The 26,800-nt window shown below is 41.7% G+C and overlaps 2 protein-coding genes across 13 annotated transcripts in view; one reads left to right on the forward strand and one right to left on the reverse strand.

Annotated features, from left to right (window-relative positions):
• ninj2 (ninjurin 2) overlaps positions 1-8,365 on the reverse strand; it is a 42,027-nt gene extending 33,662 nt beyond the window's left edge. The window contains exon 1 of the mRNA XM_072673919.1: positions 8,003-8,365. Coding sequence (XP_072530020.1) covers positions 8,003-8,035 — 33 coding nt within the window. The 5' untranslated portion in view covers positions 8,036-8,365. The remainder of the gene's footprint in view (positions 1-8,002) is intronic.
• Positions 8,366-20,687: 12,322 nt separating this feature from the next.
• Positions 20,688-26,800, forward strand: part of wnk1b (WNK lysine deficient protein kinase 1b) — an 87,796-nt gene continuing 81,683 nt past the window's right edge. For 11 of the 12 annotated variants that reach the window (XM_072672921.1, XM_072672926.1, XM_072672928.1 and 8 more), the window contains exons 1-2: positions 20,688-21,389; positions 23,188-24,417. In XM_072672921.1, the coding sequence (XP_072529022.1) occupies positions 23,689-24,417 (729 nt within the window). In that variant the 5' untranslated portion in view covers positions 20,688-21,389; positions 23,188-23,688. Of the gene's footprint in view, positions 21,390-22,377; positions 22,396-23,187; positions 24,418-26,800 lie in introns of those variants that run through there. The other variant, XM_072672922.1, reaches the window with a different exon arrangement.

Genomic DNA, 26,800 nt, shown 5'->3' on the forward strand with positions numbered 1-26,800 from the left:
CAGCCCAAGAATGAAAAAGCGAAGCCGTTTAATTTCATTAAGCCAGATGGGTGCATGCAGAGGAGGATTGGTAACAGCTGCGAGGAGACCGGCCTTGCATTCTCTAGCCCAAAAAGTGATCTAAGACTCACTCTGCGAGTTTTAGGCCATTGGAGTCCATTTAAAAAACTCTGCCTGGAAAAAAAAAGTATTACAGACATACTTCACTGCTCATTTAACACCCTCTGAAGCTTCTCCCCTGCATTTCATAGCCGCACATTGTTCTTTGCTAGGGGTTATTCCTTTGCTGACACAGATGATATGGATGAGAACAGTGGTTTAGTGCTGTTTTGCCCTATAGGATCAGGCATTTGGCTAGCATGCACAAAGTTAGGTTAAAGAAAACAAGGCCTTTGCTTCACCCCTCGTCTCACACCATTTGAAAATTCACATTTTTCATAGTTGCACACTCTTCCTTGCTTAGGGTTATTAGCATGTTTTCGTGGATGATATGAAACAGGAAACAGCCCGTGCTATTTGTGAATATTTGGAAGACACAAATGACATCCTTGTTGGGGGTCCATATTTTCCCTAGTGTGTTTTTTTTATTCAGCCATGGCCAAAAGGGTAGAGAAGCGGGCTTGGGACTGGAATGTTGCCAGTTCGATCCCCTGCACAGGCAGGAGAGAACGTGGGCTCTCTACTGCCACAACGTTCATAGCTGAGGTATCTTTGAGCAAGGCGCCTAATCCCCAGGTAGCTGTGCCAGTCGTGTTCAGGGTTACCCTGTTTTAATTATTGTCCATTTGAGTTATTGACCATAGCAAGTCAGCACCATGCGACCTTTTGTCAAGCCAACAACCTCGCATTGTGCAGTTTGATTTGGGCGTGTCGGTGTGTCTTTGCTATCATAACAACAAGAAAAGCACGCCTTGCATGGCTCGGAACACACGAAAGGCATGTACTAAGTCTCTTAATTATTTATGGGTATGTTTCTGGTGAGACGTGCAATTAACCAATCAGCATATCTCTTGCTATTTCCTTTAAGATTTAAGGTGCGGTCTGACTTTGGCGGATTGCTATTTCAATGTAGGTGTACGCCCTGGTGTTGACAATTAACTGCCAAGATAGCAATGAACGTCTGACTGTTGACGCCTGCCTAGGTCATTTTCAGTCAGTGGCACACCTGTGTTTTCCGTTGCCAAGATAGCAATACGTCAGAAATTTACCTGAACACACCTCATAGATATATTCGGAAGCACCATTGCTGTTTAAACGCCGCACTGTTTTGCGGGGTGTAAAATAGGGCCACATGAGTTTTAAATGTTTTAAACCTTTCTGCCCAAACACTGTCACCTACATCTGATCACGAACATCTTCAATCCACACTGTCAACAACTGTAAACATGGACTACAAGTCATGGACTACAAAAAGACAAAGATATCCCTCATGATGTAGGCCAATCTACTGGTGCCAGACTTACTCAACTCTAAATGTTGTCCTGTCTAATCTGCATAAAGTAGAACTTGTAGTAGGATGTGGTTCTGCAAAAAAAAGAAGCTTAAAGTCATCAGTGATGTCTTAATAATATATTGTTCTGCTAAAATGAGTGACACTAAACTACCCCCTCAGGGGTCCTAAGTAATGCTTACACTGCTTGCAGCAAGAAACGGCCCTGGAATCTGTGGTTTAGCATTGCCTTGCGCTGTGGGACACAGTGCTAGGGCTTGGCTAGCATGCAGAAATAGGTCAAAGAATACGAGCTGTAAATTACAGGAGGCGAGGCTTGGTATGCAGACTGGGAGTAACCACAGTTTTACCATCAAAGCTGATTGCTTTCATTTAAAACATGGATTACGCACCAAGTGCATTGCGAACTGCAGGGGAAACACATACGCTGAAATTTCTCACCAGCGATTTTGGCGCTGGGGAACTTTGTGCATTAAAACACATGAAATCAGACTCCCTCTGAGAAAGTGAGGGAATAGGTCTGCGGAAATCAGAGCAGAAATCCTGTGTCTCGTTGTCTCCATGGTGACAAAACATCTTGGTGCCGGAGGAATGCTGTTATTAGAGCAGCGGGGTTACGCATTACCCACTTTGTTATTAACGATGCAAATGATGCTAATTACCAATCGCCACACTGATGAACACTGATACATTATGCATTATGTGTTTGGCCTCTTCCTTATTCTCAGCTAGACATGGGCCTAAAACACCAAAAGCAGTCACATTGTGCAGAGGGATGCATTTACATGTCAAAAGGAGGCTTGGACAGATTTGTCTTCTATCAGACTTCTACCAGATTTTGCTATCCTGCTCATTGTTTGGCCTCCAGAAAGGACAGTGTAACAAAAAATTGGACACATCTGGAAACTCTCATTTCCTTCAACATCCCCCTTCGTAATGCTATGCTAACTGTAACTGGTTGTGCAGCAGCAGCACAGCACTATGAGACAGGATCCAGCTCTGCTGGCCAAACAAATTCACACATCCTATGAATTTCCATGAAAGATCTCCTGAACGAAAACAAAGCCTACCTCACAGGGGCTGATGACACAACGCTAGTTCATAGCCCTCGGCAGATCGACAGCAGTCAGCAAATAGTTTGAAACACAGGAGAGAAGCAGAGGCCGGGGAAATTAGTGATGTGGCTGTACTAGGCCTGAAAAGTTTAACACTGGTATGAGAAATGCCAGGTCAGGCTGTATAGCCCACAACAGAAAAGGGCCAAAGTGGCACTAAGGTGCCAGTGGTGGCCCCGCTTAGCTGGCAGTTCCCAGAAGCAACTGTCACTGCCCTGTACTTCACAGAGCCGCTTGGAATGTTTCAGCAGCCCTGCAGGAGACAAGAAAAGGCTGCAGGGAATTCGGGAAAGAAGTGAGAGACTTGCCGCAATGCTGGGGAGGATTTAGGGAAAACGTCAGTGTAGCTAAGAGTGTTGGCTAGAGGGGACTGGCTGACATGATCTTATTTACATCATTTTTTAATGCATGATTAGCAGCGCTAATATTTTTGAGTGAAGTTTTTTTTAAAGCTTGTCAGATCTCGAGACACCCCAGGGTAAGACTAGCCCTCAAACAGTAGAGTAAAGAGTAAAGAGTAAAAACCCAAAGCTTCATTATGCTCATGTTCTTTAAAAACCATTTACATGTAAGAACAAGTCAAATTTCCTCTTAGCTCATAGCAATTGTTCAGCCAGAAATAGGATTTACACATTGTCATTTGATGTTTCTTTAGATTTGCACTAAAGCTACCTGGATAACATAGCCATCACGTAATGGGAGCTTAAGCCATGTGTTGGCACTGGGTTATTTATAAAAATAGATTTAAAAATAACATACCAATAAAATTTTGCACTGGTATGGAATTTCTGCCTTTTGTAACCCTGTCTAGTCCTTTGGGCTTTAACCCCTTAAACAGTCAAATGACCGCTGGCTGGCTGAAAGTGTTATTACAAACTTCTATTACCAATGAATAGCCCCACCAGTTTGTACAGAAGTTCCTGTAGGTACTAAGTAATACACCTTAGTGTGTAATAAGCCTATAAGGGGTTAAAGAACCCATTTCTTCCATTCTTTTTTATGGTGAGGTACACTTATTAGGTCTATAATATCAATATACTATCCATGTGAGTTTAGGCACCAGCCATAATCAAACATGTAAACCTTTTTCCTTTAAACCTTTTCCATCTCTTTATGCCAATAAATTACAAAAACATTTTGATATATGCAAATGAACTCTGAACCCTGTTCTGATTGGCTGCCCTGTAACTTGCATCATTCAAAAAGTCATCTCACTATTCAACATTATAACATTAAAATGAATACAGTAGATAGGGCTGAACTGCTGTATGCTGCATTGGTGGACACATCAGAAATAATAATCACAAATCCTCCACAAATCTCCACATCTCCACAACATTTTAGCCTTCACCCTCCCAGCACTTCCTTTAGAGGTACATCCAGCAGTGTTTTTAAGAGGTCCCAGGAAGGCTAGCCTGTAACGTTACAGAAATAGCCTAATGTTCCAGGAACATTCTGAAATGTATGATGGACAAATGGTTTGTATCACAATGTTATTAGTAGATTGCCAGTTAGATCAAAACGACCTTAATAGAAACATATGTAACATTTCCAATTCTAAAAATACAATAAATAAAGTACATCAATGTAAAAACACGGATCAAACTGACACATAACCTGTAACTGTGAACAACATTATTAATTATATTTGGAAATGCGCCTGTAACAAATGAACAAATGGAAAACAACAACAACAAATAAAAATAAATTATATATATATATATATATAATTTATTTTTATTTGTTGTTTTATTTGTATATATATATACAGTGGGGAAAAAAGTATTTAGTCAGTCACTAATTGTGCAAGTTCTCCCACTTAAAAAAATGAGAGAGGAATTCTGAAAATCACATTGTCTGTTTTTTAAAGAATTTATTTGCAAATAATGGTGGAAAATAGGAAAATAAGTATTTGGTCACCTACAAACAAGCAAGATTTCTGGCTGTCACAGACCTGTAACTTCTTCTTTAAGAGGCTTCTCTGTCCTCCACTCATTACCTGTTTGAACTCGTTAACAGTATAAAAGACACCTGCCCACAACCTCAAACAGTCACACTCCAAACTCCACTATGGTGAAGACCAAAGAGCTGTCGAAAGACACCAGAAACAAAATTGTAGACCTGCACCAGGCTGGGAAGACGATCAGGTCTATACAGTGTGTGTGTGTGTATATATATACATAATGTATATATATACACACACACACACACACATATATATATATATATATATATATATATATATATATATATATATATATATATATATATATGCCCAGAAAACTTCCAAACTAAGTCCTAGCCCTTAAGAAACTACAAAATTGAGATGACATATGGAAACCCCCCCCCCCCCCCAAAATTGAAGACAATTCATTCTATATGTCTCTAAGGCAGCTGCTACTTCTCTTAGCCACACAATATCCTCAATGGTCATGTCACAGTGTCATGAACCACATTAGGAAGTATATTTGAGATCACCTGACAACACAATGTGGTTTAGGGCTGATGATGCACCTATATGAACTTCCAATACTAGCTCACAGCTCTAGAGCAAAACTAAAGAACCAAACTACAGAAACTGAACGTATCTTGGCTGAACAACTGTTGCTTTATCTTTCTTTTTTAATCCAGCAGAATCAAATCAGCCTGGCATTATGTGACTCTTCTTCCAGGGTATGATGTTCTTTGCAGCAAATTAAAGCTTTAAATTCGAACAGCTCTGTCTTCAGCCTATTGTGGGTTAATGGAGCAGAAGGGGGGTTCCGTTCAGCGTATCAGTAGTTAGAGTGGGGGTGGGGGAGGTCAATATTTGGGGGTTAGACTGGGATTAGCGAAAAAGACTCTAGTGCTGACTCATGTATCTTAAACACATGAAGCATTAGCCTTCCTGAATCCATTTCCAGCTTCTCTAAGACTAGCATGACCTCCTCTCTGTCAGCAGCCAGACCCATACCATCTCACATCTAATCTCTCAGCTGTCACAGTTGTTGCTGAGTGTTACACTGTCGTCATGGCACGTGATGGACATCAGCAGATCATCACCCATGCAGAATGCAGTTGGAATAATGCTTCCATTTGAACATATATCAGGTGGCTGAAAGACCTATCGATATAGAGGTTTGAGTATGTGAGGAATTTAATTTAGGCCTATTTTTGGCATGACCTGAACAGCTGTGATTACTGGGAAAAGTCATGAAGCATGTAATAATAGCAATCAATTGTGCTACAATGACACTGACATTTGGTAGATGTTTTAATCGAGAGCGACTAACAAATAAATCATGTTACAGAGATAGACAAAGGTAGCATGTAGTAGTCTTACCTAAAGGCTCTCATTAGTAACACACAGCGTTCTTTCCCAGGCAGGGATAAACTCTTCTACCTCCTAAACGAGTCTTTTCATTCAGCTATGACCATTTGCAGTTTGAATAGCCAGACTAACAGCCAATAACGGGAATGGTATTTCAGGAATTTAGGAAACGGAGGAATGTTGTTCTAATATCCTTGTCTTTCTGTTCAGGACAGTTGAATTATAAACGTCATTGAAAGAATTATGTAAGGCATATGTTTTCCTGAAACACCATTCTCATTACTGTTGTGTTGTCCTGGCTCTTTAGAGAATGAATAGCCATGTTTGAAGCAAAGAATCTTTCAGGCATTAAAGCCATATTCATAAAATGCACTGCCGGATGTACTGCTACCCTTTGCTTGTTCATAAGAAACATACAGAGTTGCCATGTGGGTGGAATATGCCATTAGATATCCGTAACAGAACACTGGCAGTGGCAGGTACTACATTGCTATTCTTCATTTACTAGATAGTTATTTATATTGTTCCACTGCTTATTTTATACCTCTGGTTTATCATATTTACTTTTTTAAATCCACAGCTCTGATTTAGAGATTTTAACTTCCTTTGGTTCCCTTTACTACCATGCCACACTTTTTGTGTAGTGTAGCACAGTTACCGCTGAGTTTAATGAATCTGTACCCCAGCCAGAACGTTTTGGTTAGTAGAACATTCCATTAAAGGTTCTGAATGTCACAGCTTTTGGTTCTTAAAATGTTCAGTCTGTTTCTGTACGTTCCTAGAGCGATCTTTATTTTATTTTCTCTTAATTATTTATTTATTTGTTCATTTTATACATTGCTTTGTTTCTTCTTTCAATTGAATATGGGCTTTTAAAAACTGTCTGTCATATTGTGACACATTCACAATCACACATTCATTAAGCATTATTCATCGGTGAGTGTTATCAGTGTGTCTTTTATCAATGTTTTGATTGTATTGCATTTTATTTATTGTATTTTTAGTTTTTATTAGTTCCCTTCACTTCCGATGTTTCCATAATGTAAAGTTTGTGTCTCACTGGAAATGTTGTGTAGGAAATGTTCTAATAACGGTGTTCTGCAAACCATTGTTACGCCACCCATTTTCAGAAGATTCCTAGAACATGCCAGGCTAACCTTCCTGGAACTGCTGAACTTTCCTATAACACGTTCTGCTAGCTGTGACTGCTGTGCTTGGATCTACAGCATGGCCTCTCTATGAAAAAAACCCTTATTAGCCATTGAATGTGTTGGGATGGGTAAAGAGCTTGGAGAAGCAGTAAATGATTATCAGTTGGTCATCATTTACATGATCAAACATGATCAGTTGTTTAGGACTTTCTATGTCACCTTATAAACTGTTTTTTTCCTATTTACAAGACCTGTGTCATGGTGCTGTAGAATGGATCATATCTTTAGGCCCTTCAGCTAGTCCTTACCCAGTCCACATCAAAATGGTCTGCTTGAAACAGCGGCTTGAAATACACCAGGCCGCGCTGTACCTGGCATAAGACGTACTGTGACAGACTGCGTTCTTTAGGTTCACAGCAGAGTGCCCATACATGGTTGCCCGTCTCTAACTTCGGTTCTTGGCTCAGACACACAGTTCTAGAGAAGGTCTTTAATTGGTTTATGATGTGTGGAGGTTCGTTCGATGTTCTTCACACTCAGACATTAGGTTCATTAGGGTGGTGCTTCTATGGTATTGCTCTAACAAACCGTTTTTAAGCACCTTTCTGGAAGATCAGGCCACCAGTGAGAGTGCTCCGACCATATTCCTGATCTAATGAACCATTTGGGCGAATGCTTTGTTGATCTGGAAGTACATTAAAGGTCCGCACCCTTCTTTGCAGGGTGTCTCTAATGAATGTTTGATGGATGTACATGGCATGAGAAGAAAAGGTGACTTGAAAAGCAGTCAAAAGCTCACTGATCAGCTCCTCCCAAACACATAGAACATACTGCACCCCACTGTCAAAACAAAGAGAGAGAGAGACGGGGAGAGACAGACAGAGAAAAGAGACAGTGAGAGAGAGGGAGAGAGAGAGTCTGAGGTGGGGTAAGGGAAGGCTCTGTTCTGGAGAGTGAAGAAAAGGCTAGGGCCTACCTGCAGTTCTGCCCGTGCCCGTGCTGTTGACATGTTGAGTAGGAAAAGCTGGGCTCCCTCGGTCCTTTTCTTCCTCAAACGTTTCTGTCCTGTCTAAGAAGGATTCGCAGGAAAGTGAGCGGGAGTCTCTCGGAAAGAAATAGCAGGAAAAATTGACGCCTTTGAATAAATTCTGGGCACTACCAAAAGCCAGCAGGCGGACAAACAAACGTGCTATTCATTTTTTTTCTTTCAAGCCTCTCACGAGAGTGCACTAGATTGGTAGGGCGAAAAACAAGCACTCTTCTTCCAAATGTGAAACCCAGTCAAATAAACCCAGTGTAGTCTCTCGAGCAACTTTGCGGAGGATAATAGTGACATTTTGGAGCCACTGCTCGGGCCAGTAGAATTAGGCTTCAGTACCATCTTATCAAAGGCCATATTCAGTGGCGTACGGTGTCCTCGAATGGACCCTTCTCGTTTTGTACTAGTGTGGTCAGCGTATTCTAGTTTGGGCTATTTCTGCATAATTGAGTCAACAGTGACAAATATGGTGGGCAAGCTGCATGTTACGCTCCGAGAGGCCGAGAATGAATTCTTCTAGGATGAGTAACCGCAGGAAGAAAAAAAACAAAAAACGTCTTTAATCGTCTAAAGATAATCCGGCAGGGTTTATGAATTCATGGTATGCGTGCCGGAGAGCAGGGGGGCTGTTTTGAGAAATGTCCACCTGTAACAGTGTCTGCAGTGATTAGGAACAGGGAGCAGCAGAGTAACTCGATAAAAGCGGCAGGCCTCTCTGACGCCAAAGCTCCAGCATTCCTCTGGAGCTTCTTAAGTTTGTGTGGTATTTGTGAGTTTGGCTACTAGGATGGTAAAACTGAACTGTGTGACCAATTATGAGCATTGCTTAAGATGATCACATCCACACTGTCGAAGGAACTGAGCTGAACTGAACTGTTAAAGGAACTAAAGATTTATGACTGTGTTTTTCAATCGCAAAGCTGCAGGGGCCCACTGAAGAGTGTAGTGTTTCCCACCTGATTCAACTCACTCGCTAATTACCAATGTTTTAGGTGTGTAGGAGCAGGGAAAGGAATAAAATACGCATAGCTCTGCTTTAACCCCTTAACACTTCAAGGCCTACTACACACTAAGGCCTATATGGGTAGCCCAGAAGGTCAAGAGAAAGTTTTGTTCTCAGGTTCCACGTCGGCCTCACATAGGGATGCCCACTATGGTCAGTATTGGGACCAGGAAGGGTTAAACATGGGTCCCATCTGGGTTTTACACTGCATATGGGGCCTAGATGGGACCCATGTGAGATTAAGGTGGGCTGTAACGATGGGGCTCATTTAGGGAGTGCAACTGGGTCCCAGTAACAAATGTGTACAAACCAACTCAGAGCCCATATCCACCTGGAGCCCACCTGGAACCCATCTAGCCCACGTTCCACCCATGTGAGCCCCACAGGGCTGGTTGACTGGGCAATTACAAATAGACAAATGACCATAAAAATAATTGGCAGATTACTCTGTCACCTGTATAGTTAATAGTGAAAGCCTTAGTTCTGAACATGACACACCAATTGTCTTTTCCATTTTCTGAACATTTTATGATAACTTACATTAAAAATGAAGAAGTTTCTTCCTTGCCTTTAGGAAGCACCTATAACATCTGACGCTGTGAAACCAGTATTCACGTTCAGTCCAACAATAAATGCATGATATGTCTTTACGTTCTATTAACCTGCAGCCCCACTAATCACACACTTAAACTCACAACCGAAAATAATCCTCATGTAGTAATTATATGCTTTTAAATGGAGCCGCTGATACAAAGGATCAAACAGGACAGTTTCTCCGAGGTGAAGGCCAGGAACCGAGAGGCCCTGAAATGAGCTTACAGGGTGTAGACTAACAGAGGAGCCATTCAGTGGCAGTATCCCAAAGCAGGTATTTTAAACAAACCTCTGTTTGTGCAGGTTGGGAGATTCGCTGGAAACCAGAAACCGCAGTTTTAGCAGAAGGCCAAAATGGTTCAGGCTATCCTGAATGTTGAAAATACCCTGGGTACACAGTTTAAGAGAAATAAATATGTACTTAGGAGGTCTGACGGAGAAAAAAGAGACTTTTTTCCTCCTCACAGGCAGAGGAGAGCTTGTGAAAGTACGTGTCTCCGGAGAGATGCGCATTGGGATCACCTGACAGCACCAGCCGTCAGCATGGCTGTCTGGAAGAACCTACTCTCGGGCCTTGCTGGAAAAAGTCCATGCGTCCTCAGTGTGACAGCCTGTGCAAGTCACTCATTCAGTGCATCCCTAAGCTTCATAAAGAGCCTTTATCTGCTGCCCCAGTGACTGACAAGCCAAAGGCTCAATGCCACAACAGCTGCACTGATAGCTGAACATTTTATTTTGCAAACTCTGTGTCCTTGCAAAACACTCCTTTGCTTAAATAGGAAAAAATCTAATTTACACAAATTTTCCCTTACCCCAAATCAGCCTGTGTCCTGAAGTGGACCTGTGAGGCTAATTTAGCTAAGTCGTGGAGGCTAACACTCCAACACTCGTCCAAACTACGTGACTGAATCATTACATACTTGCCTTAAACTGCATTTTCAAATATGCATTCAATAGTATTCTCAAATGTGTGTAGGAAATATGCTATGAAGGTATGTTGCTTCGCTTTTTACTGACATAAAAAAAGGCCATCTGACTGAGGCCTTCACAACATCTTCACTGGTGAAAATAGAGCATATTAGCATGCAGATTCAGAGCTTTCAGTGAACTACTGCTTTTTTATGAATATTTTACCAATCCATGACACTCTCATCATTAGTGGATACTAGGGCTGTATGTTTGTGCATCATAGTATGAATGTTATGATTACGGATTACGGATTATGGATGTTATGGGCACAGGAAACCTCAGTTAAACTGTAAGTCTTATAAATGACTCCGGCTTCTGCTGGAAATATATCTGTCAATGGATCAAGTCTTGCCAGAACAAGATGAAAAATGCTATTCATGAGGTTTTTGTCAGATTTGATCAGAGATTTAATACATATATACAATATGCAAATATACAACATGACAATCAGCTTCAAATGTTTTGGTCTTTCCCCATTCATAGAGGTAGAGGCCTGGTCTTGTGTGATTGGAACTAATTGCTAACATTGCAAAGATGGCCACGAATGAACAGCAAGTGTGAAAACTGCATTCAGAACACAATTTGGATTGGTTAAGGGTTGGTTTAGGATTGGTTAAGGATTGCTTTGGATTTGGATTTTTTTTTTGTATTAAAAAAATTAGTATTGCGAGTTTAAATTAGAGTATAAGATAGATAGACTGACAGACAGACAGACATATAGATAGACAGACTGACTGACAGACAGACAGATAGATAGACTGACAGACACACATATTGATAGATAGATAGACAGACAGATAGACATATAGATAGATAGATAGACATATAGATAGATAGATAGATAGATAGATAGATAGATAGACATATAGACAGATAGATAGATAGATAGATAGACAGATAGACAGATAGATAGATAGATAGATAGACAGACAGACATATAGATAGATAGATAGATAGATAGACATATAGATAGATAGGCAGACAGACATATAGATAGATAGATAGATAGATAGATAGATAGATAGACAGATAGATAGATAGATAGATAGATAGATAGACAGACAGACATATAGATAGATAGATAGATAGATAGACATATAGATAGATAGGCAGACAGACATATAGATAGATAGATAGATAGATAGATAGATAGATAGATAGATAGATAGACATATAGATAGATAGATAGATAGATAGACATATAGATAGATAGATAGATAGATAGATAGATAGATAGATAGATAGATATATGTCTAGATAGATAGATAGATAGATAGACATAAAGATAGATAGATAGATAGATAGACATATAGATAGATAGATAGATAGATAGATAGATAGACATATAGATAGATAGATAGATAGATAGATAGATAGATAGATAGATATATGTCTAGATAGATAGATAGATAGATAGACATAAAGATAGATAGATAGATAGATAGATAGATAGATAGACATATAGATAGATAGATAGATAGATAGATAGATAGATAGACATAAAGATAGATAGATAGATAGATAGACATATAGATAGATAGATAGATAGATAGATAGACATATAGATAGATAGATACATAGATAGATAGATAGATAGATAGACATATAGATAGATAGATAGATAGATAGATAGATAGATAGATAGACATAAAGATAGATAGATAGATAGATAGATAGATCGTGGATCAGCAGAAGGGGGCCAAAGCTGAAGTTTCGAAACATTTTACACTCTCGCGCACCCCCCCCCCCCCCAATTAGTCCCTCCTTGGTGTGAATTCCTTCTTGCTCCATATACACACACACACACATGCTCATTTTGCCATGATGCATGTGTGATGTATTGCACATGCTTTTAAATAGAGGCAGTGCAAGCTGTGGTCAGTGACACATAAGCCGGTGTGAGTGAGTCTGTAGCTGTAAAATGAACAGTGAAAACCAAAATGTCTTCCTACACATACCACAGATCACAGTAACATCGTTCCCTTAGCAAAGCAGCTCTACCTACATGCAGCAACGATGCTAACGACTAGTTCAGCAGGCTAAAAATGAGAAACTCACAACAGTTGTCTATCTACATCCTGTCTGTGGACGTGAATCTCTAGAATACAACTAATGAGGATATAATAGCAAATAATAATAAATACATAACTGTTAGAGCATGGGATTGTCATCTGTGTTTTTTATATTGCTAACTACTGGGGTATGAGCATAGCCAGATATACATGCATCCATTAGATGTTAGCTGCATTAGCTTCATAGCGCCAAGACCACTTTGGACACCAAACATCTTTAGACTTTTCATCCAGCTGAATATTGCTGTAAGCACACTGCTTGAGTGCTGCCATTACCAACACAGAACAAATGCTTGGAGAGGAAAGTGGGCTGAATGGAGCTGGATTGCATAAATTGCATTAGAGGTGGACAGTCTGGTCTTGAAAGGTCAATCACAGTACAGAGACTCTGAGGAATTAGAAGCAGTCTCCCACTATACAATCAACAAAGTGGTTTATTTATAGTCGGCCCCTTCCAGGGCTTCCATGCGTAAAAACAATAACCTCCGCTGGGCTCCTATAGGACATGTGATCCCTAACACAGTACAACATACACTGTACCTTGTGGCCTGCCAGCGCACACACTGGCAAGTGGCACAGAAGCACAGACACCTGTAGAAATGTCTGTCCTCACCTGAGGAATGCTTTGAACATTATGAAGATTGCACCATCTCACCGCGATGTGGTAAATTCCCTACAATCCCATAAAAATAACTGCATTTGAAAAGAGGCCCTTGCTACTGTTTGCCAAGCGAGTGCACCTGATATAGAACCTAGAAATAGTCAGGTCCATAAGTATTCAGACAGTGTCAGTGACAAATTATTTTGTAGTTTTTCCTCAGTACACCACCTCAATAGGTGCTCAATGAAGCAGCCAAGATGAGACTTTCAGCTTTAAGCGTTACAAGCGTCACTCCATTTTTAAAAGCAGGGTAAAAGGAATACTTATAATATGTCGATGCAAATTCTTTGCAGCCAATGACTGCCTTTACTCCAGCCCCCTTCAATGGCTGCTTGTTTGTGGCCCACTCTCCTGCTCCTGCATAAGTTTCTTTTAAGATATGCTTTGTATCGTTATCCGACTGTACTGTGAAGCGATGTCCAGTTCTGCAACATCTGACTGAGTCTGTGCAGAAAGTATAGCTCTGTCTTACTACTTAAATCAGCATGGACATCGTCAAAATACACCAGTGATCCAGTTCCATTAGCAGTAATACATGCCCATGCCTTAACAGTGCCTCCACCATGTTTAACAGATGATGTGGTTATACTTCAGACATGAATTCTGTCTTTCCTTTTTTTTTTTCCTTTTTTTTTGTCTGTCCCAAGACTCTTGTTCCTGAAGAGAAACCCTCTGTATTTTCTTAACCAAGGAAATCATTCTGTGATCATCTACAAGTAAATAAATATGTACACAAATTAATTTTTATATATTTTGGAGACATGTCAGGAGAGTTTCCTGCTCAGAGCTTCATGATGGGGAGTGAGGAAGTAAGGAATCCTTAATGTGAAATACTTTAAAGTGAAGTAAATAGGACATGATCTCATCTCAATACATACGCTGTATTTACAAAGTACTGTGTGATTTACAGTCTGTAGTTTGTATGCTTTAATGCATATCAGCATTGCTTATGGAAGTACTAAATATTAAATATCACTGTAGTAAAAAACAAAGCGTATATCTCTCTTATATATAAGAGATAACCATTAGAGCATTTCAGTTTAAACATTTATCACCATAAAAAGCAGCTGGCATACTCAAATATGCCAGGTCTGACACTTGTTATTATATCCTTATATGAAATTCTACAGATGTTTCTACATTTCTGAGTCATTAAATGAGATCGGAGATCTTTCTAGAGAAACGTACAGCGTTAGAACTGCTACTGGTTGTTACACCTATTACATGCCTATTATCCACTCTTAAAAGTGTTCTTTAAGGGTTCTTTGGTAAAAGCAATGGTCCTGTATAGAACCATACCATCACACACAATTGAGTGCTTAAATACCTCTTTGCTTGGCTACAGGTTTCTTGAGACTGGTGGAAAACCTTTTTAAAATGGCCCTACCCACCATTACCATTCTGAGACAAAGAGCACTTTTCAGTATTATATATAACTGTTTTTGCTAAGAGTGTAGTTTTATAAAAAGCTGGCACACTGTATGGCACTCTGCAATGGACTGGCACCCTATCACGGGGGGCATTCCTGCCTCTCCTGCACCCAATGATCCTGGGTAGGCTGCGGATCCACTGCAACCCTGACCAGCAAGATATAAGTGGATAGGGAGGTAAATGGATGCATGGCACTGTAGTGTACTGTTCAATATGTAAATTTGTCACCTCTACTGTAAATAAGTCAAGTCTTTTTTACTGTCAAGTCCAAAATTCAGAAAACAATTATTTGGGCTAAATAGAACCAAGCAGTCTTCTCTGTGGGCAGGATTTACAGTCGACTCTCTCTTTGTGTGTCCATCAGTTCAGTTCATTCAGTTTATACTGTCCTGTAGCTTTATGTTTCACGACAGGTCGGTGTGGGGTACTACCTCCCTGAAATTCTCAAAAGTTTTCATAAGGGGGATTAGGGCTGCACGATGTTGGAAAAAAAAACCGACACTGCCATAGTTTTATTTATTTTGAATTTATTATATATATATTTTATTATATATATATATATATATATATATATATATATATATATATATATATATAAAATTCACCAGAATTCGCCAGAATGTGTATCCAAGATTGAAGTAAAGGGAATGGTATTGGGCAGACATAAGCTGCCTCTGGTAGATACGTCCTGAAAAAAGAGGACAGTGCAAATTTTTCTTTTGCATCAATCAACAAACAAGTAACATTTAATTTAATGTGCCTTACATGACTTTGCTTGTCCTGTGCTGTGACTTTTGTGATGCCCATACTGCAATCATGATCCTGAAACAAACAACATATTGTGAGTTAGTCCACTTACAAAGTGTGATCTGACTTATTTTCTAAAGTCTCGCAGAAACAGAAACTGTTTTTTTTGGTTCTGCTTATGCAGGCTACTTTTCTGTGTATATGCATGTAGCCTGTGGCATGTGTTGCACTTTGCATGCTCAGGGTGGAGATAGCTGACCTGCAGATAACACCAAAAACTCATTTAGATGAGTCCCCCTCCTCCCTGTCTCTGCAGTTTGTGTAACGACTCATCCTCTGCATTTCTTGAATGTGTAGGTGCCTTTTGATATGCAGAGGCATAACATTTTTCAGCCTGACCTTTGGCTTGCTCATCAAGAGTTTGGGTTCCTGTCAAGCCACTTCGGGACAACGTTCATCAAAGGGAAACACACTTCTGGTTTGGAGTCCTGTTTCTTCAGGATCCTTAAAAGCTGCCTCTCAGCATACCTACTCTAAACTCCCTCCAGTGGTTCTAGTAAGCTACAGCCGCATGAATTCGGGCAATATTTAAGGGAGAGGGGGTAGGGCTAAAAGGACAGGCATTTTCTCCAGGCCTGTTTCCCTCAGCCTTGTGGTGGTATAGCTGATATGCATACCATTAAAGTCATACCTTAACCCTTTTCTAATGCTAAAACCTCTCAAAAGTGCCAGCTGCCCTTGGCCCTTTTATAAGGCAATATATCCTTTTAATACTACAAATAGAGACAGGGAACCATTTAACATTCACAATCTAAGTAACCAATATGTTTAGATATTACCTCAATGTGGCCTAAAGTTATTAAAAAAGGGGAAATTCCTTTAAATTCACAATTCTGTGCAATTCAAATTTCTGCACAAAGTCTTTCAGAGTGGATTGGTGTGAAATGCCTAGTTCAGGAGAAACCAACAGATTTTTTTCACAGTGTTGTTCAAAGAAACCAGATGTCTGAGGAGTTTAATGCTGTTAAATGTGTCATTATGAGAAGCTATTACTCTAAATATAACAGACACTCTGCCTAAAACTTTGCTGTATGTTAGTTTTGGGAAAGTTTTAGTCACATTTGTTTTTAAATATCATGAAATTTAAGGAAAAATAGCTCCCCAAATATGTTATTGTTCTATATTATGAACCTTATGCAGCCTTAAAAAGGGGGTTTCTTTAGTAAACACTCAAATCTACATTGAATACATAGGATTATGACCTCAAAGACCCATTTGTATGTTAAATTGTTCTTTCATACAATAAAATTGAATGGCTCTATTAAAAACCCTTTTAAAATTGTGCTACAAGAGCTATGAGTCAAATTACCCTTAATTCTTAGAATGCGCTCAACTAACAATCACCAATGAAATCACATACATTGATGGAATTCCCCTTTACAGGCATTTGGCTGATGCTCTTATCAAGAGTGATTTACATTTAAATCACATTACACAGGTAGGAGTCTTGCTCAAGGACCCTAGTTTGCTGCAGGAGTAGCAGTGCTGTTACCCATTACACTACACCAACCACACAGTTTAATACTGCTGGATTCTGTTTTTCATGCTTTTCTACATTATTTGTCCATAATCTTCCAATCAAAATGTAATGACACTGGACCTCCTCTAAATTGTCCAAGTATGTCTGCATGCACCAGCCTGCTGGGTAAATAATATTGAGCAATAATACTGTATCATGTGTGGCCTCCTACTCCCACCACTCCCAACAATCATCCATCAAAACCCTGAGCTAGCTCAGAGACGCTCCCTGATACACTTGGGTGTTTCACGTGGGAGTACAGAAGAAAGATGTGTACGATTTCTATTAACAATCACTTTGCATGAGTGCTTTACAATGAATGCCAGCATGGCAGTCACAGCAAAACATAGTCCACACTTTATGTTCTCTTTGTTGACGTGTGTGCTACAAGCAGGAAGGCCAATTACTGCCTTCCTTCGTCCGGGCGGAGAACAAAGTGTACCCATACCATGGGCATATACATCTCAAACACATACACATTCCGAGATGTAAATCTCTGTTGAAGAGCAAGGCAAGTGACCCAGTCCTTTGCGGTCTTACATAATTACCCTCTGTCCCTGCACTACCTGCGTCAGACCCCAGGCCTGCTGCGTAGTAGCTGTGGGGCCTCTTTGAAAGCCAGAGGGCTAATATAAAATGTAGTAAGATCCTTCACGTGTGCAATATGAGGGACCAAAGCTGATGTATGAGGAAAAGGGAATGGCCAATAGTAAAGACCCATAGCATGTAAAACTGGACTACAGCTGAATACAGGAAAGAATTAAATAATAAATCATAAAATCTCTCTTTCACACCCCTTTCACCTTCTCCGTGTTTTATTATAATACGGTTCATTTTTTGTCACAAAAGTCTACACATAATAGCCCATAGTGACAGAACCAAAGTTGATTGGACATAATTGGGGATTGCCAACACCTGCCTTTATAGGGTCCCACGTTTGACAGTGCATGTCAGCTTGACTGTATATGTGGCTTAACAGTAACTTTGTGTGGTCTGCCATTTCAATAATACAGCTCACAGCTGATGGTGGGATATCTAGGAGGAAAGAAATTTCACCAACTGACTTGATGCTACAGTGGCATCTTATTACAGTACCACGCTGAAATTTAGCGAGCTCGTCAGAACTTCATATACATATACATATAAGTAGGAAGGAGGCCATTATTACACAAAAACTCTTTCACTGGTGGAAGAAAAAACTTTTCTCAGCAGCTGGTCAAGTCAAGAACACTCTTGAGGAGGTAGGCGTGTCACTGTCTACAAGTCTACAAGTCTACATGTCTCCAGAGATGCCTTCATGAATGTAAATACAGATGGTTTTCCTTAAGATACAAAACACTGATAACACTCAAAAACAGTCAAAATCTTTGGTTGATGTCCATGGGTTTAAATTATAAGCAGTAACTGACTGCATGTATTACATGTAAAGTAAAAATGTTAGTTTATCCAATTACGTTTTAAGCCTGTAAAATGGACAGACTATGTATAAAAATGGCTGTAATACTAATTCTGTAAAATGGCTAATGCATTTTTGTTAAACTGCTTGAATGAAAGCTGAAAGTCTACGCTCACATCTTGTTTACTACTTATATTGAGTCCAGTGAAGTAGTGAACAGAAGCAAAATGACAAAGATTGCGTCGCTGTCCAAATACATATACACATAATCGTGCATTATCTGGAAGCATACAGTAAAGTCATCAAACAGTGAATCACATATTAGCACATGACAAAGATCACACAGTGTGATTTCCGGCTTCTGCCATTTGTGTAAGCTGTGTGTATATATTTATATGACCGTTGATGGTGTAAAGAGGATTACAGGGGGAGAAGATATGCACTGGAAGTGGGTCATTTGCAAACTCTGTATTACTCCTTGATAACTGGGCTTTTACATTCTGACTTGTTGCTTCCTGCTCTGTGCCATGACCTGACCTTTCATGACATTTGCATGCACTGTTCATAAGACACTGGGTACTGGTTTCATAAAGCTGGACCCTACATTCCAGTTCCACATTGCATCCCAGTAATGCCTGTGTTAAGAAGGTATTAGAATTTATTTTCTCTAAGAAGTTCTTTTTAAACCACTGAACTCTTGTTTTATCTGGTTTTATCCGTATAACACTTGAATCCCAGTGTCGGCCTCTAAAATACTTGATGAAAAGACAGGCCAGACCGGACGAATCACACACCTCACTTTTGAGAGTTGTCTGTTAAGAAAGACAGACAAATGAGAAGAGTAGGGCATAGACATCAGTTCCCTCATGGTGACAGATGTGGGAATGTGGGTCAAGCCTATTTTTCAAGGCAAAAGTTTTTTTCCAGCAGACTAAACATTTCTCTTGGTTTCTGGAGGTTTTGTGGTACTGCTGAATAGACAGTAATGGTATTTTGTGTTTTCCTTATGGGCTAATATTCTTATGGTTATGGATTTCTTTTTAATTCTCAATGTTTGGAGGTTTTGTAATGCTATCCAATGACTATATTGGTATTTTAAAACATGCAGTTTAATCCTAATAGTTTGTATGGCCTCAGTTGTATTTGAGAATGGGCTTAGGCTACTCTACCCCCTCTACTATTGAGAAACTCTGAATAGGGGTCCACTTTACCGGAGGTGGGTAGTAGCTAACTACTATATGTATGGCTACATATCCATTAAGGAATTTTTTTTTTTTTTTTTTAGTGATTAACATTTAGTTATTCATTCATTCCTTGTGTTTAAGTCCACTCTGTGGTGATGGTCTGTACCCCTATGGTTCAACAGGCCACTTGTGGTGTCTATCAGAGGTCTCTGACAGTAACCATTCAACCAAAACCACCCAGTTTTAAACCTAATAGCTTTAACTTGATCTATTTTTTGCAGAGCTGTTGCTTGAGAATGGGCTTAGGCTACTCTGCTCTCCCACCTCTGCTATTGAGAAACCCTGATTAAAGGCCCCTTCAATTTTTTTTCAATTTTTGTTTTATTCTCAATGTTTTGGAGGTTTTTTAATGCTGTCCAATGACTATATTGGTATTTTAAAACATGCAGTTTAATCCTAATAGTTTGTATGGCCTCAGTTGTATTTGAGAATGGGCTTAGGCTACTCTACCCCCTCTACTATTGAGAAACTCTGAATAGGGGTCCACTTTACCGGAGGTGGGTAGTAGCTAACTACTATATGTATGGCTATATATAAGGAATTTATTAATTTTTTTTTTTAGTGATTAACATTTAGTTATTCATTCATTCCTTGTGTTTAAGTCCACTCTGTGGTGATGGTCTGTACCCCTATGGTTCAACAGGCCACTTGTGGTGTCCATCAGAGGTCTCTGACAGTAACCATTCAACCAAAACCACCCAGTTTTCATTCTTAACAATTATAGAACTGCTTCTTCTTTTCCAGCAGTACTTTACCTTCTAACTTACTCTGTGGTTGCAGTGCTAAAAGTCCCCGCTGCTGTGCTGTGAGGGAAAGGCGACCCCCCTAGGTGTGTTTGATAAAAGCCCGGCTGAGGCTCTGGTGGGCGGGGAGCTGAAACAGCTCGTGTCGGCGCAGCCTCCAACGTGACACACTGGAATAAGCATCAGAAGCGAGAGAGAGAGAAGCAGAGAGAGAGAGACCAGCACCAGCTGCTCAACACAAAGCGTACATCTTGGCACGGTAGTGTGCATGGAAATGCTGAGATTGGATCCATCGCTCGCTGGTCCGCGGTAGAGTCCTCTTGTCCTCAGCCGTTCAGGAATTACAGCTGCACCGGCCCGACTGAACGGAGACGAGCTGCAGTGGATGTTTGGTGGTTTTTTCGCTGCATTGTTCACGGGAAAAAGGCGATAGCGACCGACTGCGAACGCGAACTTAAGAGAGAGCTGAAAATCAGCAGACTGGCCTCAGTGAATCGGCCTGTGAGAAGCAACATATGCGCTGGAGACCGTCTGTACGTATCTGTTTGCAGAGCTGCTGTGGCTGCTGTCGCTGCACTGCCCGGGGAATCGACCACACATCTAATGCTAACTCGCAAATGCCTCTTCTGCATGAAGGAATTGTCCTAAGTTAGTGCCAAGCGGTAGTGGTGGTAGTAATAATAATAATAATAATAAACTAATATTAATAATAATAATAATAATAATAATAATATGTATTTGGTTATTTATGACCTGTTGGTACTGTGATAGCTAGGCACCGCAGCCTTTAGGCTTCTTCTTCCTCACACCACAGACTGTCTGCAGCTGCTGTCGCTTTGTCTGCTTCATCGGAGGAGGACAAGAATGGATATGACGATAGGAAAGGTAGGTAAACTTGCAGGCTTGCTGAGGTGGGTCTCTCTCTCTCTCTATCTCTCTCTATCTCTCTCGATCACTGGGTCTGGCTACCTGCTGGCTGTGTTGTGATTCAGCAAGCGGGGTGAGTTGGCGCGTGTGGGTAGCTGCTGGAGTTCAGTCAGAGAGGGAGCAGCTGGTGGTGGCGGCACACTGATGGAGCTGCTGCTGTGCTGGGTTTTGGTTTGGTTTGGTTTGGTGGGGACGTTGCTTTCTGTCCTGCTTTAACTTCAAAATCAAATGTACCCACTTTAGCTTCCAGTTAGCGCGGAAGTTTGGCTCTTCCAGTGTTTCCATTCACAGCCCTTCTGTCGCCACACTTGCGCAGCAAATCCAGCTCGCTACGAAATCTGTTTATTAATACACTAGCCAATAATATGAATTGACCAAATCAAATCTGGATGCGGGTGGTGTTGTTTTAAGCTGGCTACAATCCGTTATGATGGTTTCGATCATGGTAAGCTAGCCTGAACACGTCTTAACCCGGGCTAACTTCTATGGTGCTAGCTAAGCACCCACCCCCCTCGGCGCACCACCTCTTCTTCTTCTTCTGCTCTTCACGTTTGCATGCTAGCTAACCGCTTTTGAAAAGGTCTCCCACCGAGGTGGCCACTTTGTCATTCGTGGCCATAGATTTAAAGTGACTGCTAATATCAGAGTGGCTAAGAACCGCGGACGAATGGCTAACCCGCTAGCCGACACGGCGCAGATCAGGCCGGTGCTCCGAGGCACCCCATCCAGCAGTGAGCACACAAGCTAGCTAGCTAGCTAACTGCCCAGCTAATGTTGGTCTCTGAAGCGGCCGGGTATCGTTTCCAAGTCTTTTAACAAGTATTAAAAACTGTCTGTTCTGACACGGCCCAACTAAGGTAACTTTACAGAAGTTGCTTATCTAGGCTATTCATTTGGTTGCTATGCTAGCTGTTTCAGTGGTCCAGGGCAAGGGCACCGTCCAGTCCAGCTGCTAGCTATCTAGGTAGGTTGGTTACCACCAGACGGTTTAACTGGAAGCCTGCAGACATGGTGTGAATTTGGTGTATTTTTAGACTGGAAACACTGTTCGAAACCAGTCAGCAACTGTAAAGACGAAAAACTAAGCTTGCTTCAGTAACTCTGGCTAGGAGGACAAGAGGACCTACATGCCTGCATGTGAACCCAGCACTACCCAGCCTGAATAGCAGCCAAGTTGGCTAGTGACATTCAGTATTTACATTTATCACACACTAAGCGGTTGATGGTGCTTGTTTTACCAGTAAGTTAACCTCATGTGGCCAGTCTTATTAAAGCTGTTTGAATTGGCTTGTTAAACTTACTAAGATTGCTCCATCAGTCCCTTCGACTGCTGTGATTAAGGATAGGCCTCTTTAGGGGATTCTTCTTAATGTTGATTTAAAGAAGAATGATATGAGGAAGCATATGTCTGGCATTTCTGCCTTATTTGGTATCCGCTCCATTAAAAGCCCTCACAACTCATTCAGCTGGCAGATGATATTTGGGGTTGTTTAGGCCGTGAGCAGCAAGGGTCATGAGTGAACCATCTGTGTTTGGGTTCGCAGTGTAAAGTGTATGAAACTTTGATGAACTTGCATGTAACTGGCAAACAAACCCAAGGCATTGACACTGATTTCCCCTTTTCCTCTTCCCTTTGTGCAGCGGTATGCCAAACCACTGACCTGTAGGTGGTTATAGCTCTAAGGTCAAAGCTGACAAAGACGGTCTGAATTTGGGCCTGCAGTTAAACCAGTTTTCTGCTTGTGTTCTCTTGCAGTGAGTCTGGACCTGGACCTGGGTTTGGGTTTCGCAGCCAGATTGGCCGTCCCTTGGGCCGATCGAAAGCGCAAACAGGCTTTAGCCCCATCTGCCTCGTGGTTCCTTATGCTCAATGAAGACTCTTCCCGGGTTACTGCAGGATGGATGGTGTGGATTTGACGGTTCTTGTCTGTCACCATCAGCGCTTGCTTCTCTGTGACTGCGTCTTGTTCTTTTACATTTATAAAAGAACACCACCTCTCCTGGACTCGTACCATAAATACTGTAACAGTAACTGTTTATAAAGAACACCCAAGGAGGGGGCTCCCCCACAGACTCTGAGGCTCTCTGGGGCTTTTAATTTGTGAGATTTTTTTTTCCCCCTTTCGCTCTGTTTGTGAAGAAGAATTCTTCACAGCTAAATTGAACGTTTACATTTGGATTTATCCACAGTAATTTATTTATTCTTTTTGTTAGTTTTCTTTTTTCTTCTTTTTTTTTTTTTTTGCCTGGCGTGAAGATGTCCAAGAACAATGGCATGGAGTTCCTGGCCCCTCCGCCACCGAAGAATGTGAATGGCTCGGGCTCAGACTCGATGCTGGGCGAAAAGCTAGGTGTGGAGGTCCGGCAGCGGCGCCACACCATGGACAAAGACCTGAAGACCGCTGAGCACCGGTTCTTTAGGCGCAGTGTCATCTGCGATTCCAACGCTACTGCTCTAGACCTTCCTAGCAAAGCTTGCATCCCCACGTCCCCTCCAGATCGCGAGTCATCCGGGGCGCCCTTGTGCCCGGGGGCTGCTCCTGGCGTAGCTGCTGAGGCCTGCTTGGTTGTGGCGGAGGTTGTTGTGGAAGAGCAGGCAGAAGATGCTGGTGAAGGAGGATGCCTTGCTGGGCTCGACAGCGCCCAGAAGCAAAGCCAGGCTACGAGCATTGGGAACATCGAGCCTCCAGGGGCCTCTGTGGTGGCAGCCAGCGCGGTGGATGACCAGGAGCAAGAGGTTGGAGCGGCTGAGAAACGTGAGGAGGAGGAGGAGAGGGGGGCGGCAAAGGCCCGAGCTGAAGCAGAACAGAGGGAAGCCGAGAAGAAGGTGCAGGAGGACGAGGAAGTGGAGACCAAAGCCGTAGGCACTTCACCAGATGGCCGCTTCCTCAAGTTTGACATCGAGATTGGACGTGGCTCTTTTAAAACCGTCTACAAGGGCTTGGACACTGAGACAACTGTGGAAGTAGCATGGTGTGAACTCCAGGTAAGGAGGAGGCAATCCACTCATCCCTACTTTAAACTCTTCAAAGTCTTACTCTGACTTTATCTTTTGTAGTTACAGTAAAGGTAATCTAATTGAACATTAGGCCTAAGTGATATGACCTCCCCGCAGCGTCCTGTGATGCAGATGCCACCGGCATTTACAATAGGTGTGCAGTGTTTAAAACTGCTGATTAAGATAAGCTAGATTGGCAGCGTCAGAACAGTAGTACAGAAGTGGGTACCAAGGTTACAGCAGGAAGTCTGATCACACGTCTTGTTTTTGCCACTTTGTGGTTACGTTTCTCACAGTGCCATATGTAGGTCATTGAAAAGGAGCAGAGGGGAGGAGAGAAGTTCAGTCGCAAGTTTTCTGGTCATATGACCAACTGCTTAAAGAAGGCTTCAGAGCTTGGAAACCACGCTCTGAAAGAAGAAGAAAAAAAAGCATCACCCTTGGCACTAAAGGCAGTGGTACCAAATTATTCCGACCACAAGCCATTCTTGGTTTCTTTTTGGTGCTTGGGTTGCATCAGGCCAAAGCAAGCTTATAAATAACACCTTGAGCAAATAATGCAGATCTGACTCTGGGAGTTGGAGCAAATGATACTCAGTAGGATCTCATTACACAGTGGTCCAACGGACGAGTGTTTGCCCCATGCATCACAAAGCGTGCTTTTCTGAATCTCTCAGTTGGGGTTTAACTTAATATAACCTAGCTCTTTTTATCCTTATTTCGTGGAAAGGGTGTTTGTGAGCACCCTGTCTCTTAGCAAGCTGTACTAATGTCATTAGGTTTGCTGGACATTTGGGTTTTTTCATGTTTTCTATACAGCAGAAATAAACAATGCCTGAATATATGCCTTGTGTTCACATGTTTGTGTTTGCACACAGCTTGCATACATGAGCTCAAGAGGCATATTGATGGGCATGTTTTTAGAATGTGGAAGAAAAAGAAAAAACCTGAAGTCGAGTTCGCAGTACGCTAAATTATGTTTGCTTAAAATACAGCGAGGGAGGGGAAGCCCTGAGAAGACAGCAGCACTAACAGTTAGCATTAATAATACCCCTAAAGCATTTCAAAGGTTATGTAAACTTGTCTAATACGCAGTTGAGAGCTTTTAAGGTGGCCCTCCCTGAGGCCTGGTTGTAATCCTACAGTGGCGGCTGGCATGAAGAGGCTGACGTCACTGCGTTTGACCCTGCAGTGTGCGAGTGGGCGTGGTGGCTAGGGGGCAGGGGTATCTGGAGTCTGCATGTGTACGTGTGAGGGGGCACGCTCGGTCTATTTGGGGGTGGTTGGTGGGGGTGCGTTTTTAAATGCATCGGTCCTGTTTGCAGAGGAGGCCCTAAGTGATGCAGGGTCAAAGGGCAGGCGGGGCGCAGCAAGGGGCCTGGCCCCGGTAAGCCACAGGCCACTCCGACAAAGAGCACACACGTAGAAGGAGAGAGAAGTGAAGGAGGAGGAGCGAGCCAGTGAGGGAGGAATGGAGGCAGAGCTGGAGGAGTGCAGGGAGGCCTGGCTTGTGTCCTACTGCCCCCCCAGCCCCCACCCCTTACACGCACCCTCCACTCTATCCTTGAGCTGCTTTGTTTAATGTTGGCTGGAAGAAAGCCCTAGAGTTTACCTCATCTTAATTGGTCAGTTTTTTTTTCTTTTAGGAAGGCAGAGGAGATTGTCTGGTCAGCATTGTTCGTAGGAAACCTTTTTTTTTTTTTTTTTTTTCTCCACTCCCTTTTTTGGTAGGTGAGGTAGTTTCCATGCTGGTCTATTGTCAGCTGTCATTAGGCTTAGGATTTTTTGTGTCTTTCCGTTGAATGAGTCTGGAGTCCCCCTATATTGATCCACATTGTTCGTTTCCAGCTTCTTCTCTAAAGGTATTTTTGGCTGGGTTACCCCAGGAGCTGGTGTTGGGATTGAGATATTGACACAGTCCGATTTAAGATATTTGGAAATCCAAAATGCAGGGTACATTCAGACTGCGCAAAGCGGTAGATTAACCCCTGTAAGACTGTAAATCTTGAGTGTCTATTACTAAAAGTAGCTCTCTGGAGGCTCTCTTTTCTAATCACAAAGGAGAATAATGGTTGTGTAGAAACACAATGATGGCCCAAACCCCCACGTCTACTACCCATGACTTTAGGCCCTCTCCAAGAGACCAAAAAACATCCCTGACTTCTTTGTGGTGTGTTTTTTATTTTTTATTTTTGGTTTTCCAGCAATAGTAAAGAGGAAGCAGCGGAAAATGAGCAATAGCATATGTGCTGCAAATAATCCAGTTTCCTCCAGACTCTTCATCTTGATGGCAAAAACAAAGTGGGGTATTGTGATCATATTCCAGAAGGGACCTGACAACCTAAAGCAGACCGCAGCTTTCCTTTTTCCA

Source organism: Salminus brasiliensis, chromosome 2 (genome assembly GCF_030463535.1).
Source record: "Salminus brasiliensis chromosome 2, fSalBra1.hap2, whole genome shotgun sequence".
NCBI classification, from domain to species: Eukaryota; Metazoa; Chordata; class Actinopteri; order Characiformes; family Bryconidae; genus Salminus; species Salminus brasiliensis.